The sequence below is a fragment of the Pseudochaenichthys georgianus genome, unplaced genomic scaffold (assembly GCF_902827115.2).
Source record: "Pseudochaenichthys georgianus unplaced genomic scaffold, fPseGeo1.2 scaffold_465_arrow_ctg1, whole genome shotgun sequence".
Classification (NCBI taxonomy): Eukaryota; Metazoa; Chordata; class Actinopteri; order Perciformes; family Channichthyidae; genus Pseudochaenichthys; species Pseudochaenichthys georgianus.
Window position 1 is genome coordinate 174,388 of NW_027263029.1, and position 16,153 is coordinate 190,540.

The following is a 16,153-nucleotide window of genomic DNA, read 5'->3' on the forward strand; positions in this document are numbered from 1 at the left end:
GGGTTTACTGGCAGGCCGCAAACAGCTTCACGGCGTATACTGCCCCCCGGAGGCCCCGGCCGGAAGTCCCGGAGTTGGGGAAGGCTTCAGTAGAAGCTGCTGGGAGTCCCAGCAGCTTCTACTGAAGCCTTATCACGTACAATGTCTTGTTCCATAGTGACATCACTCTGGAACACAACATGGGGATTTTATCCATTGCAGACCGTTGACTTGCACTACCACCTAAAGAACAAACGATAAAAAGCAGAATGCGGCCTCTTTGAACAACAGAAAGAGAAAACTCAGACTCTGACTTTAAATCATTAAATATTTTATTATATAAACTCTGAAACAAACACATGACGTCTGTACAAATACATGAATTTCCATCTCAATGCCAGATTTTTAATTTATTCATTTACTTATTTCCCTGTTTCTACTCATACACATATTTACAAAACTTCAAAACATCTTTTTAAACTTTCACAGTATTATCCATTTTTTTTTATTTGTTCTACAGCTCGCTTTAAAATGCTAGAAATATCTTTCACTCCAAAACACAACTTTCCAAATCCCACAGAAAGCATCAAACTAATTAGGACAACACACTCTCGATAGTTTCTGATGTACTTTGTTGACAGCCTTACATTGTAATGTGTGCATTACTCTCCTGACAGAGCATCAATAATGCTGTGAAAGTTGTGTTTGAATCTATTTGTTATAATAAAGAATGTTTGGGTTAATATTAATCCGTTTTCTGCAATGAACGAATATGTCAACGTTTTCTTTCTTGTTTGAAACTATTCTTTTTTGTAGAAACACTGTTTATGACTCACTGCATGTACCATGTGACCTAACAATAACTACTGCCTTCAGCGCAAACCAAGACTATGACGGGTGTCACGATAACGGCATTCATCTCAAATGTTAAAACACAACATTTTAAGTTGTATTATTTTTTATTTAAGCTACTATAACTAGTACATGCATTTAACTGGATTATTTTAAAATATATCTACTCTCGTCACTAAGTTACAAACTAAATGTTTAAAAATGTAAATGATGTGTATTCCTATTTTCCTTCATTACCACGGACACATGTCTGAGCTTCTCGATGTGATGTATAAAACAAAAGCAAACCCAGATGTTCAACAGAACTTCAAAGGTTTACACAGCTGGCAATAAGTAAAGGAAAGCCTTTTGAACGCTGGTTATCCCACATGACTTCGGCTGGTTGCACAGAGATGACTTCTTTCCCTTAAGAAGAGCCTCAGCTTAAGTCATTGCGATTTGCAAACAGCTTAAAGCAAACATTGAGACCAAAAAGTCTTAAAATGACTCATACGGTATTTCTGTTAAGTCGCTGCCATACGTCTTAAACCCGCAGGAGCTCTATGTCTTCGGCTTGGTTAAAACCGACGGGACTGATTTGTATGGAACTCGGTGGAAGGGTTCATCGTGAGCCAATTGAGAAAACGCAAACATTTGGAAGTTCTGATAACGGGGACCAGTTGGTGACCGATGGGTTCAGTCATAGATGTATCGCAGCTCATCCTTAATACCACAACACAACCCTACAGAAGGCAAGCATCAGCAACATACAGTAACACTAATGTATCTTCGTGCAACCAGCCCCAGAACCTCAAACCCCTAAAACACCTTGAGCAGCGCGGCCGTCTCGATGTACCCGGCCGTGTTCTGGATGACGCATTTGTACTCCCCACCATCGCTCTGGGACGCGTTAGTAATGAGCAGATTGAAATGGCCGGCCGTTTTCTCCTGGAGTATACACCTGCCGCTTGTGACTGGGTTCCCGTCTTTGTACCACTCTGCGGTCGGGCTGGGTTTACCACTAACGAGACACTGCAGGATAACTGGCGTCCCTACGGCCGCCGTGATGTTAGTCAACGGGATCACGCACCTCGGGGGCGACTCGGTCACCAGGAACTGGAAGCTACACATATCGGACGACTTTCCTTTGAACTCTATCTTGTCATCTTTTGCCGGTTCAGCGAACACGTTGAAGTTAATGCTAACGTATTTCTCTCCCCGCTCGTTCACTTCGTGGGCGGTTTTAGCGACCAGCCTCACCGCCCGCTGCGACTCGTCTGCCTCCTGCTCAAACTCAAACTCAAGCTCAATTTCAGAGACCTGCTCGCTGTCGAACGACGAGTTGCCAACCAGCAAGTCGAACTTCTGCGGCTGAACTCTGGCGCTTCCCAGAGACACGGCCGTCAGCTCCCTGCCTCTGGTCTTTCCCGAGAGAGCGTTGGCGTTCACCACGACCAGAGACGCCCGACACAGAGTCTCCCCCACAACGTTAATCGCCCTGCAGGTATACACCCCGCTGTCCTGCGCTGCGACTTTGCAGATCTTCAGGGAGTGGTTGTCTCCGTCGGACGAACACAGGTATTTGTTGTTACTGTGAGGTATCTTCTTGTCGCCTTTGAACCAGGACACGATGGGAGAGGGTATCCCCATCAGGGAGCACTCGAACATGACGGCGGTGCCCTCCGCGGTCTCCATGTCACAGATGGGGTTAATAAACCTCGGGGGCATCTCAGTGACCTCGAAAGCTATTCTCAAGTCGTCGTGCTCCTGCGTGACGAAGTCCACGGTGCACTCCTCGTAGTTGCTCGGCAGCACGTTCAGAGATATGATCATGCTCTTGTTGTCGGCCGTGTACTCGGGAATGGTGATGATCTTAATCTGCCTCTCGAATTCTTTCACATCGCTTTCATCCAACTCTACTTCGAGCAGAATCTCCTGAGGGGACGTGGAACGAGAGGAGTCATCGTCCTCGACGTCGAACTCCATCACGTGCTGATGGGTGACATTCGGGAGCGCCGGCGTGAACCTGACTTCCTGCGACACGACAGCAACCAAAGCCACACTTCTGGCTTCCCCAACGTAGTTCACGGCCTCGCAGATGTACTCGCCCTGATCAGCTTTGGTGACGTTGTGAATCGTCAGCGAGATGCTATCACCATCTCTCTCCGCGTTGACTCTGTCGTCGGCCAGCAGCTGCTTTCCGTTGCAGAACCAACTCACCTGGGGGGAAGGCAGGCCAAACACCTCGGCGTAGAACGTGAGAGAGTCCTTTTCAAACACTCTCTTCTTGACGAGAGGTTTGAGGAAGGCCGGAGGGATGCCCTGCACTTTCTCCTGAAGGGTTGCCAGGCCTAGAGGTCCCAGTCCCTTGGTGAGGTACAGGTTGTCATCCACCGTCTCAATGCCCTCGTCCCCGGGAGACATCAGGAACTGCATGGGGGAGAAAAACCTCTCGCTGGAGCCTCCTGTCGAGGGTCGCTTATGATCCATGGGGGAGAAGGGGTATTCCTTCGGGGTCCTAAACCCACCAGACGTATCCGAACTTGGAGTTCGAAAGGACATGTGAGACTTGGGGGTTTGGAAGGACTCTGCAATTGGTTGGGAGACCTCGGTGGAAGAGCCTGGGGTGTAGAACCGCTCGGCCATCTCGCCGAGGTCCTCACTCACGGTGCTGCCGACCTCTATGGACATCTCAGACTCGGGGGACAGGGGTCTTCCCCAGTCTGCTGGAGGGTTGTAAAAGTCATACACAGCCCCAAAGGTTACCTCCTCTTCCTCCATGGAGCCAGCTGCTGCTGCTGCTGCTCCAGCTCCAGCTTCGTCTCCTTCCTGTACAGATGCAACCTGCCTTCGAGGTCCCTCAGCAGCAGCTGGAGCATCCTCAAGAGGCTCAACACTGTCGCCTCCTCTAGGCTCCACAACAAGAGTGGCCGGTTCTGGCTCCATGACTTCAATCCCCCCATCTTCACTCTTGATGTGCACATGAGGCTCAACTTCATCCCCAGCCACCTCTTCTGCTACCTCCGTCACGTCAGCCTGGGACTCTGGCATGCTGAGGAAGACCCCACTGTCCAAGGAGGGCTCTGGATCTGAGACCAGCTCCTCGCCAGAATGTAAAGTACCGTCAGCTTCAGCCTCCCTGCGAGGAGAGGAAGACCCTTCTCCTGCCATGTGCTTCTCATGTCTGAGAGGTTTAGAAATGGCTTCAGGCTCGACGGCTTCTTCAACTGGAGCTGAAGTCCTAACAGTGCGTTTCACTGCAGGGACTTTATCCGGCTTGAAGGGGAAAAAGCTGCCCGTTTTGTCAAATGTACGCCCAGGCTGACCCCTCGGCATCTCCACCTCACAGGCCTCCACGTGTTCCGCTACTGGAGCTGGTTGCTGTGCTGTAGGCCGGACCGAGCCGGGACACTCCCGTACGTCTTCCACGCATGGCGTCAGCTCGCCGTGGCTTTCTGCTGAATCTGCACCTTGTTCCACGTCCCTAGATCTAGACAGAGAGGAGGCTGGATGGGAGGCCTCTGGTGAGCCAGGAAGAGCGTTGGGAGAACTGGGATTTCCTATCATAGCAGTAGCAAGACTGACTGCACCTCCTGCCGGCAGGGAGTCCAGGACCTGGTCCTGCTGGTCCAGGGAGATGGCCACTGCGGGTATGAACTCTTCAGGGAAGTGTGCTGCCTCGCTCTGCTCCTCAGGAGGGCTCTGGGTCTGCAAAGCAACCGGCGAGTCCGACTCAAAGGCTTGTTTAATCTGAGAGACTTTTATAACAGCAGCCGAAGCCTGCAGACCACACCCGGACACACGTGGAGGCTCTCTGGAGACACTGGGTCTGGGGGTCGGGGCTTTGGCCAGCTCTGACGGAGCGTGTGAACTCTGAGTGTCTTTGGTGTGCATGATGGCAGCTTTCTTTGCGTCTTCGGTCGAGCCAACAGGAGACCTCCTCACTGGAGTGAAACCAGCGCCCTCTGCAGGTTGCACAGGTTCAGAGGCCCCTGCGACCACAGCCATGTCGCCCTCAGGACGGCTGATGTTCTCCAATCCGCTGACAGCGTGAGCAGCCTCACCCGCCGCGTCAAAGGAGAAAGTGAATTTGTGTTTGGCAGTCTGAGAGGCATCCTCGTCCTCTCTGATGTCCTCTCTCTGAGGTGCGTCCTCTCTGATGTCCTCTCTCTGAGGTGCGTCCTCTCTGATGTCCTCTCTCTGAGGTGCGTCCTCTCTGACGTCCTCTCTCTGAGGTTCGTCCTCTCTGATGTCCTCTCTCTGAGGTGCGTCCTCTCTGATGTCCTCTCTCTGAGGTGCGTCCTCTCTGATGTCCTCTCTCTGAGGTGCGTCCTCTCTGACGTCCTCTCTCTGAGGTGCGTCCTCTCTGATGTCCTCTCTCTGAGGTACGTCCTCTCTCTGAGTTGCGTCGTCTCTCTGAGGTGTGTCCTCTCTGATGTCCTCTCTCTGAGGTGTGTCCTCTCTGATGTCCTCTCTCTGAGGTGCGTCCTCTCTGATGTCCTCTCTCTGAGGTGCGTCCTCTCTGATGTCCTCTCTCGTCTCAGGGAGCGGCGTGGCGGCGGTGATTCTGATTTCCACAGGGGAGGAGCCAAAAGACTCCCCTGAGGAGCGGCGCTGGTGGATCGCCGCTTGAGGCACCTGTAACGTGGCTCGTCCTGAATCCGTGAAGGTCTCGAGTTCGGCTTCGATAAAGCCTTCCTGGGTGTCTGCACCCTCCGTAACGACCACTTCCCGTGTGGCCTCTGACATCCTCATCCCCTTTCTGCCGGAGACGTGGAGAGTGCCGCTGCAGATAGATTTGCCATGCTGGTTGGCTATGACGCTGTCGTAGGTGCCCTCGTGGTCTGCAGTGGGACAGAAGACGGTGAGCTTCGATGTGTTGGATTGGCTCATGATGTCATAGTCAGGGTTGTGGGCCAATGGGTGTCCGTCTTTGAGCCAGGTGACGCTGGGCAGAGGGTCCCCCTGGAACCGGCAGGTGAACTCTGTCATCTCACCCAGTCGTACTTGAGCCGAAGATACTTCTTTCACAAATACTGGACGGGATCCTCGCGCACTTGTTTCCTTTTCCTTCATCCTACTCAACTCTTTCAAACCTGCCTCATCCTGGACTCTCCTCTCGTGCTTCTGGACTCTCCTCTCGTGCTTCTGGACTCTCCTCTCGTCCTTCTGGACAGCTCCGAGTTCCATGCTTTCTTCGCTCGTGTCTGCACCCTGTTGTGTCCTCATGGACTCTCTGCTCACGTCCTCTCTTTTAACACCTGCCAAGTCCTTCTGTTGCCTCTCTCTGCTCGCTCCCGTCTCCTCTCTCATCGCCCTCTCCTCTCTTACATCTGACTGGAAACGCTGGCTGATGGATTTATCTGCAGTCGTTGCATATCCCTGCCTGCTCCGACTCGTCTCTGCATCGTGTCCCGCTCCCTCGTGCCGTAAGCACCTCCCGAGTGGTGAGCACTCTCCTGAAGGCTTGTCTGGGCTCTCAAACGGCCCAGCAGTGGTCTGGGTTGGAGAGTACCTCTGAACCGGTGAAGCTTCCAGACCCGTTCTATCCTTTCCTTTGGGCTGGTGAGGTAGACCAGCACATGCAGGGGGTTGCCCTCTTATGCAAGAAGACTCACCGATAGCAGCGTGCTCGTACGCGGCAGTAGCTGTTGACGAGGCTCCACCACCGAGAGTTGGAGGTGGAAGTTCGCTTGAAGGAGAAAGGACACCGCGGGACAGCATCCCGGAGCCAGGCGGTCTTCCTTGAGTGTCCAAAGACCACTCGGACTCCAGTTCAGCGACCTCCTCTTGCTCGCCACCGTCCTGGTGCCACTTCAGGATGCGCTGAGCAAGAGCTTCCTCCTCACTAACGAAGTACTCACTGTCCCTCTGCAGCCTGGTCTCGCGGCCCTCTGTGGGCGGAGCCTCGGCCGGCGGCCACTGCAGACTCTCAGCCAGCTGGTCTTGGAAGCCGGAGGGAACCGCCTCGCTCTGGAGGAACTTCTCTTTGGCTGTTTTGCCCGAGGAGGTTTTCCTGCTCCGGACCGCTTCAGGTTGAGGAGCTGCTTCTCTTCCGGCGTCGGTGGTCTTCTCCGCCTGCATCTCAGAGTAACCCTCCTCCCAGTCGCACTCCGGCTTCACAACTTCCTCTTGCTCCATCAAGACGTTCTCCTGCCACCTCAGTATCCGCTGATTCAGAGCCTCCTCTTCACTGACAAACTTCTCACTTTCACTCTTCAGCTCGGACAGGTTCTCTCTCGACAGCTGGAGCTCCCGTTCTGCTGTCGTCCTCTCAAACAACATCTTCTCTGCTCCGACTCTAGTTCTCGGTGAAGCTCCTACTTCCACGGCTCTTCCTTTTATTCGGGGAGATGTGTGTGCCATCGAAGCCTCAATGTCCAACTCTCCTGGTCTGGACCTCAGTCTGGCTTTAGGCGAGGCGGCAGAGGCTTGGTCTTGGCTCTGTCTAGGGGACGTTGGTGCCGACATGTCAGCATGGTCTCCAGTCCCTCTCTCATCCACTGCCTCCAGGTGGGGGTGAACGAGCCCCTCAGGCTCCACGTGCTGGGGCTCTGCAGGCGGGGCCGGTTCAGGTGTCTCTTCCTCTGACATCCGCACGCCATGCTGCCACTTCCTGATGCGCAGGGCCAGGAGCTTCTCCTCCACCTGCACCCGCTCAGCGTCCAGGCTCTGCTCATAGTGGGCCCTCAGAGACCCCCCTTCACCCTCCTCTTCATATTGCTCACCTGGTTCTGCTGTGGCACCTGTACCAAGGAACCTCTCTTTGCTAGTGTTGGCCTGCCTTAGCCTGGGTGGTTCTCCGAGGCTGTCCTCCGCCCGGGCTTTTGCTCTTGGCGACAACTCCACTTCCATTGCTGCTCTGGCCTTTACCCTGGGAGACGTTGGGGCCAGCGCGAGGTGTGCTACTTCTTCTGATTCGGCTCCTGCTGTGGCTGTGGCACGCACTGCTGCTTCGTCTCCTCTGGCTTTCATCCTGGGAGACGTTGGGGCCAGCGCGAGGTGTGCCCCTACCTCTTCTGATTCGACTGTGGCACGCACTGCTGCTTCGTCTCCTCTGGCTTTCATCCTGGGAGACGTTGGGGCCAGCGCGAGGTGTGCCCCTACCTCTTCTGATTCGACTGTGGCACGCACTGCTGCTTCGTCTCCTCTGGCTTTCATCCTGGGAGACGTTGGGGCCAGCGCGAGGTGTGCCCCTACCTCTTCTGATTCGACTGTGGCACGCACTGCTGCTTCGTCTCCTCTGGCTTTCATCCTGGGAGACGTTGGGGCCAGCGCGAGGTGTGCCCCTACCTCTTCTGATTCGGCTGTGGCACGCACTGCTGCTTCGTCTCCTCTGGCCTTTACTTGAGGCGATCTGGGTGCTGCAGCTTCAGGGTCTGCCGTCCTTGCCTTAGCTCTGGGTGATTTACGGAAAGACGAGGTTTCACTTTCTCCAGTTACTGATTGCGTCGCTTGCTGTCGGGTGTGCATGTGCCCCGCGGGCTCCACGTACTGCCTCTGTGTAGGGGCGGGCAGATCAGTGTCAGGGTGGAACGCCTCCCTCGTCTGCCATCAGACTGCCTTGCTGCCACTTCCTGATGCGCAGGGCCAGGAGCTTCTCCTCCACCTGCATCCGCTCAGCGTCCAGGCTCTGCTCGTAGTGGGCCCTCAGAGACCCCCCTTCCCCCTCCTCTTCATATTGCTCAGCTGGTTCCGTTGTGGATCTGTCTTCAGCGGATGCGTCTCCACTGAGGAACGTATCCCTGCTAGCTGTGTCTGTTTTTGGCCGATCAACAGATCCAGTGCGTTCGGTGCACGTGGATGTTCCGGGGAACGCTAACCCTTTACGTTGCTCCACCTTTGTTGACTCCGTATGTTCCTCCGTAACTACGCCGTGACGTTCACTTACCATTTGCTTGTATCTGGCTTCGGCCCGCGATTCCAAAAAGCTCTCAACCTGTTGACCCTGCCGTGCGTCACCTGATCTCCTTTCTGACGCCTTGGCGTCCAACAGCTCGCCTCTCATGATCTGAATCGCCCTGGTTCTGGTCTGAGGCTCGAATGAATGCCTCGAACGCGGCTTCGACGGATCCCTGCTTGAGCTTCTGCTTTTGAACTCACTCGGACCCTCCCCCGAATCGAAGGCTCGGCTGAATTGCTGAACATCGGGCAGAGAGGCCGGTTTCACCCGGAGCCTCTCCACGTAGTCGGCGTAACTCGACTCGCTGGCCACTGATTCTGACTCAAACTCAGACGAGGACATGGTGGAGACAGAAAGCCTCTTCTTCTGCTTCACAGCTTTCTGGAGCGTCGTGAGCTTAGTCCTCACCTCGTTGTGAAGACTCTCTGTGTCGCTGAACCGGTCGCTGTACCTGTCGCTGCATCGGTCACTGAACTTGTCACTGAACCTGGCCCCGGTGCGCCGGTCGCAGTAGATATCGCTGAACCGGTCGTTAAAGCGCTCGGACCTGTCGAACATTGGGGGAGGAGACGGGGCGCGCTCGGAGGCGGTCTCCAAGCGCTTGGACTCTTTCTCCGTTACCTCCTTTTCTTTCGCATGAGAACCGGATTTGAAGTAAACTGTTCGCACCAGAGAGTCCACGGAGCGAGAACGCCTCTGAGGAACTTTAGACATCTTGTCAAACGGAGACCCAACGCACCTGAGGTCCACCCTGAACGTCCTCTCCTTCCGCTGCTCGGCCATGGCGTCTGCACTTTCATGGGCCTGGGCCGAGCGCTGAACAAAGCCCCGGTAGTTGGCCGACTGCTCTTCCCTCAGCGACACTAGAAGCGATGCCGTGGACTCGGCAGACCCCTCTGAGTTAAACGCCATTACCTTATAGCTGCCCGAGTCCTTCTCTCTGATGCAATCGATAGCCAAAGTGGTCGTGTGCAAGTGCATGTTGCTCTCAGTACCGACCCTGCGCCGACGGTCTTTAGGGATAGACTTATTATTATGAAACCAAAGGATGGTGGGCTGAGGACAAGCGACCAGTTTACACCGTAACTCTACCGGCTCTCCCTCGAGCACGGATTGGAATTTAAGTTTTTTGGTGAATGCAGGTTTGATGTTCTCCGTCCAGGAGCTGATGGAGGAGGTTCTGCTGGAGCAGCGGTTGGCCGACACCAGGCCCTGATCGGGGAAGTCCTCGGTGTCGGAGAAGGCTCCTCTCAGCTGCCGGGCGGCGGGGAGTTCGCCGCCGCTCTGCCGGGTTCCCTCTTTGTGATAAAACAGCTCTGCAGATAGAAACACACATCGGTCAGAACAGCGGCCTCGGGGCAACACGGGAGAAAAGGATTTGAATGAATCAGTGATGGAAATATTAAGCATGCTGGGAGTCACAATGCCATAAGAAATAATTTCACTCACCATATTTGTTCGAATAAACGCAAGACTTGATTCTTTTTATTAGAAACCTTCAGGAGGTTTTGATCCTTCGTCTGTGGAAATGTCTTCAAAACATAAATTATTTAATTATCATTAAAAAGCATTTTCTTTCCAAGACTGGCTGCTTACATTCGGTTGTCTTTTACTTTTTGATAGTTGCCTTGGCTTTATGCTAGAATGTTCCTTACCTGACTTGCAGACAGGAGAATAAACGCCCTTTCTAATCCCTAAACCTCTGAGGAAGTAAATGCACAGGTATCTTATATCCAAACCTTAAACAAATGAAGCTGTGAAATTGGGTGAGAAGGCGTTTATTCGAACTAATATAGTTTACTGGTGTTATTTATTGCAAACCACAGGAATCACATCCCACTATCTGCAAGCCAGGCTAAGAAATATTTAGCAGGAGGACGGTGTCAGTTCCAGATGCATATCTTTTAAAGGGCAAAGCAAGTCCGGAAGCCTTAAAAGATACGCGTCCTCTCTCTGGGACAAGATCAGAAGACCCTTCATGCCAAAAGAGAAACGTTTCTTTGGATGCAGAACGCAAAGGAGTCAAAGAAACTGGGGGGACCCATGACACATGATCAGACCAAGAGCAGGAAGAAGAATACAGGGTGGATACATCAACACACATGAAGAGGACATGCTACTGTGGAGGACCTGTACAAAGGGAAAGCTCAACACAAGGCATGTTAGCGAACCCTAAAGCAGTCTGTGGGCGCAGGCCTACCCTTTAAACATGCATCGCTTTTATCTCCACTTTCAACATTGTACTCGCTTTAAACGTCGCCTGAAAGCGTGCTTTAAAGTCCCTGCCCACAGACCACTTTTCAAATAAACTTTATGAAGAGAACTCTAGTCAAACTGTCCCGGGTGTGTACACTCAGGTGCGATAACTATCCTGAGCCTTGAACCAGGGATCTGACGGGGCCTTACCTTTGACTTCTTGCTCGATCTTGGCTTCGATGCGCTCCCTCACGTGAGTCACTGCGGGGGGAGAGACGGCGTTAGTGCACGTGTATCTTAACAGGGGGTCTGAGCAACATGTCCTGTCACGCGTTCCTTCCCATACAGAAGAACCGGGTTCACACATTGACTACTTTGTCGTTGGTGGACTCAACGGGATTCTGCTTCTGCGTTCGGGCTCCACGAGGTGAGTCTGACACCACGACCCTGAACGTAAAGCTTCACTAGCCAATAGGAGCGCGAGTGTTCCACAGTGATGTCACTATGTGGCGGAAGTAAACTAACAGACTGGAGCCAAACGCATGAAGCGAATACCTTCGAGTCCACCAGGTCTGAGACTCCTACTGGGTTAGAACCAGCATGTGAGAAATCTAACTGTAAGAAACACGTGGAGTATTACGGGCAGGAACACAGGACGGGGTACACGAGGGGTCGGAGGACGGAGAAGGTTAGAATCAAGAGTCTCATGCAGTTCCCCCGAGCGGGAGAGGGAGTGAGGACGGAGGAAGAGGAGGAGTGAGGAGGAAGGTGGAGAGGAACACACAGTGAGACCTCCGTCGGGGCGGTGGGGTTAGTCGGAGAGGGGAGGGATGTCCCGGCAGATCGCTGCTCACACCGGGTGATGCAGCCACGGCGTAGGTGTTTTTATGACAACAAAGCTTTGGAACTTTAATAGATAGATGTCAATAATGTGGTTTCTGAGGCTAGGATCAAATCAGGACGATGCAAACATATGTATGACGCTCTTTAAGTATTTATCTGGCAGCGTGTTCAGGACGTCCCTGGAGGAGCGTTAATCTCACGGGAAGAGGATGTTTCTGGGAGGTATAGGTTTAGGAAATGAATTCGTTAGATCTTAGACGTCCCTGGAGGTGTTGGAGGAACGTTAATCTCACGGGAAGAGGATCTTTCTAGGAGGTATAGGTTTAGGAAATGAATTCGTTAGATCTTAGACGTCCCTGGCAGGGTTGGAGGAACAGGGGGAGGAGCGTTAATCTGGCAGGAAGTGGATTGGTTTTACAAAGGAAGTCTGGCTGCATCCATCCCACCGTTACCTTCTTCTTCTTGTGCGGTGGTAACGGTGAGCGTGGCGGTGCAGGCGACCTCCCCGGCGGTGTTTGCGGCGCTGCAGGTGTACGCTCCGGCGTGTTCTGGGAAGGCGTCCACGATGAGCAGCATGGCGGTGTGTGTGGCCTCGTCGAAGTGGAACACCACGTTCTTGGTGGGCAGCACCGGGCTCCCGTTGTGGAACCAGCTGATCTCGGGCCGTGGCGTGCCGGAGACGCAGGCGTGGAAACGAGCGACCTCGCCGTGCGGCACCGAGCAGCTGCTGATCGGCTGCAGGAACACCGGCTTGTGGCCGAGAGTCGGCTTCTTTACGGAGGAGAGGCTGGTGGAGAGGAGGCGCTGAGAGACAGAAGACTCTCGCTGTCGGATGCCTGAAAGAAGACCGCCGAGGAGCGTGAGATTATTGCATCTAGATTCATCCCAGTCAGCACAGCTTGAAACCAGTCTGAAACCTGTCTGGAACTAGTCTGAAACCAGTCTGAAACTAGTCTGAAACCAGTCTGAAACCTGTCTGGAACTAGTCTGAAACCAGTCTGAAACCAGCCTGAAACCTGTGTGAAACCTGTCTGGAACTAGTCTGAAACTAGTCTGAAACCTGTCTGAAACTAGTCTGAAACTAGTCTGAAACCAGTCTGAAACCAGTCTGAAACCTGTGTGAAACCTGTCTGAAACCTGTCTGAAACCAGTCTAAAACTAGTCTGAAACTAGTCTGAAACCATCTGAAACTATTCTGAAACCAGTCTGAAACCAGTCTGAAGCCAGTCTGAAACTAGTCTGAAACCTGTCTGAAACTAGTCTGAAACCTGTCTGAACCCAGTCTGAAGCCAGTCTGAAACCTGTCTGAAACTAGTCTGAAACCAGTCTGAAACCAGTCTGAAACTAGTCTGAAACCAGCCTGAAACCTGTCTGAAACCAGTCTGAAACTAGTCTGAAACTAGTCTGAAACCAGTCTGAAACTAGTCTGAAACCAGTCTGAAACTAGTCTGAAACTAGTCTGAAACCAGTCTGAAACCAGTCTGAAACCTGTGTGAAACCTGTCTGAAACCTGTCTGAAACCTGTCTGAAACTAGTCTGAAACCTGTCTGAAACTAGTCTGAAACCAGTCTGAAACCAGTCTGAAACCAGTCTGAAACTAGTCTGAAACCAGTCTGAAACTAGTCTGAAACTAGTCTGAAACCTGTCTGAAACCAGTCTGAAACTAGTCTGAAACCAGCCTGAAACCTGTCTGAAACCAGCCTGAAACCTGTCTGAAACCAGTCTGAAACTAGTCTGAAACTAGTCTGAAACTAGTCTGAAACCAGTCTGAAACCTGTGTGAAACCAGTCTAAAACTAGTCTGAAACTAGTCTGAAACTAGTCTGAAACCAGTCTGAAACCAGTCTGAAACCTGTGTGAAACCAGTCTAAAACTAGTCTGAAACTAGTCTGAAACCATCCGAAACTATTCTGAAACCAGTCTGAAACCAGTCTGAAACCAGTCTGAAACCAGTCTGAACCCAGTCTGAAACTAGTCTGAAACCAGTCTGAAACCAGTCTGAAACTAGTCTGAAACCAGTCTGAAACCTGTCTGGAACTAGTCTGAAACCAGTCTGAAACCAGCCTGAAACCTGTGTGAAACCTGTCTGGAACTAGTCTGAAACTAGTCTGAAACCTGTCTGAAACTAGTCTGAAACTAGTCTGAAACCAGTCTGAAACCAGTCTGAAACCTGTGTGAAACCTGTCTGAAACCTGTCTGAAACCAGTCTAAAACTAGTCTGAAACTAGTCTGAAACCATCTGAAACTATTCTGAAACCAGTCTGAAACCAGTCTGAAACCAGTCTGAAACTAGTCTGAAACCTGTCTGAAACTAGTCTGAAACCTGTCTGAACCCAGTCTGAAGCCAGTCTGAAACCTGTCTGAAACTAGTCTGAAACCAGTCTGAAACCAGTCTGAAACCTGTCTGAAACTAGTCTGAAACCAGTCTGAAACTAGTCTGAAACCAGTCTGAAACTAGTCTGAAACTAGTCTGAAACCAGTCTGAAACTAGTCTGAAACCAGCCTGAAACTAGTCTGAAACCAGCCTGAAACCTGTCTGAAACCAGTCTGAAACTAGTCTGAAACTAGTCTGAAACCAGTCTGAAACTAGTCTGAAACCAGTCTGAAACTAGTCTGAAACTAGTCTGAAACTAGTCTGAAACCAGCCTGAAACCTGTCTGAAACCAGCCTGAAACCTGTCTGAAACCAGTCTGAAACCAGTCTGAAACTAGTCTGAAACTAGTCTGAAACCAGTCTGAAACCAGTCTGAAACCAGTCTGAAACCAGTCTGAAACCTGTGTGAAACCAGTCTAAAACTAGTCTGAAACTAGTCTGAAACCATCCGAAACTATTCTGAAACCAGTCTGAAACCAGTCTGAAACCAGTCTGAAACCAGTCTGAAACCAGTCTGAAACCAGTCTGAAACCAGTCTGAAACCAGTCTGAAACCTGTGTGAAACCAGTCTAAAACTAGTCTGAAACTAGTCTGAAACCATCCGAAACTATTCTGAAACCAGTCTGAAACTAGTCTGAAACCAGTCTGAAACCTGTCTGAAACTAGTCTGAAACCAGTCTGAAACTAGTCTGAAACCAGCCTGAAACCTGTCTGAAACCAGTCTGAAACTAGTCTGAAACCAGTCTGAAACTAGTCTGAAACTAGTCTGAAACCAGTCTGAAACTAGTCTGAAACCAGTCTGAAACTAGCCTGAAACCTGTCTGAAACTAGCCTGAAACCTGTCTGAAACCAGTCTGAAACCAGTCTGAAACTAGTCTGAAACCAGTCTGAAACTAGTCTGAAACTAGTCTGAAACCTGTCTGAAACCAGTCTGAAACTAGTCTGAAACCTGTCTGAAACCAGTCTGAAACCAGTCTGAAACTAGTCTGAAACTAGTCTGAAACCAGTCTGAAACTAGTCTGAAACTAGTCTGAAACCTGTCTGAAACCAGTCTGAAACCAGTCTGAAACTAGTCTGAAACCTGTCTGAAACCAGTCTGAAACCAGTCTGAAACTAGTCTGAAACTAGTCTGAAACCTGTCTGAAACCAGTCTGAAACTAGTCTGAAACCTGTCTGAAACCAGTCTGAAACCAGTCTGAAACTAGTCTGAAACCTGTCTGAAACCAGTCTGAAACTAGTCTGAAACCTGTCTGAAACCAGTCTGAAACCAGTCTGAAACCTGTCTGAAACTAGTCTGAAACTAGTCTGAAACTAGCCTGAAACCTGTCTGAAACTAGCCTGAAACCTGTCTGAAACCAGTCTGAAACTAGTCTGAAACCAGTCTGAAACCTGTCTGAAACCAGTCTGAAACTAGTCTGAAACCTGTCTGAAACCAGTCTGAAACCAGTCTGAAACTAGTCTGAAACTAGTCTGAAACCAGTCTGAAACTAGTCTGAAACTAGTCTGAAACCAGTCTGAAACCAGTCTGAAACCAGTCTGAAACTAGTCTGAAACCTGTCTGAAACCAGTCTGAAACCAGTCTGAAACTAGTCTGAAACTAGTCTGAAACCAGTCTGAAACCTGTCTGAAACTAGTCTGAAACTAGTCTGAAACCAGTCTGAAACCAGTCTGAAACCAGTCTGAAACTAGTCTGAAACTAGTCTGAAACCTGTCTGAAACCAGTCTGAAACCAGTCTGAAACTAGTCTGAAACTAGTCTGAAACCAGTCTGAAACTAGTCTGAAACTAGTCTGAAACCAGTCTGAAACCAGTCTGAAACTAGTCTGAAACTAGTCTGAAACCAGTCTGAAACTAGTCTGAAACCTGTCTGAAACTAGTCTGAAACCTGTCTGAACCCAGTCTGAAGCCAGTCTGAAACCTGTCTGAAACTAGTCTGAAACCAGTCTGAAACCAGTCTGAAACTAGTCTGAAACCAGCCTGAAACCTGTCTGAAACCAGTCTGAAACTAGTCTGAAACTAGTCTGAAACCA

At 51.1% G+C, this 16,153-nt stretch overlaps 2 protein-coding genes across 2 annotated transcripts in view; both read right to left on the minus strand.

Annotated features, from left to right (window-relative positions):
• The window catches only part of LOC117442744 (titin-like), a gene marked incomplete at its 5' end in the record, with an annotated part of 210,055 nt that overhangs the window by 158,359 nt on the left and 35,543 nt on the right, over window positions 1-16,153 (minus strand). The window contains 2 exon segments of the mRNA XM_071202478.1: window positions 11,120-11,170; window positions 12,205-12,588. Of these exon segments, the coding sequence (XP_071058579.1) occupies window positions 11,120-11,170; window positions 12,205-12,588 (435 nt within the window).
• LOC139433457 (titin-like) lies at window positions 294-8,367 on the minus strand. The gene has a single exon (XM_071202477.1). It carries the CDS (start codon window positions 8,281-8,283, stop codon window positions 1,630-1,632), a length of 6,654 nt encoding a protein of 2,217 aa, XP_071058578.1. The 5' UTR covers window positions 8,284-8,367; the 3' UTR covers window positions 294-1,629.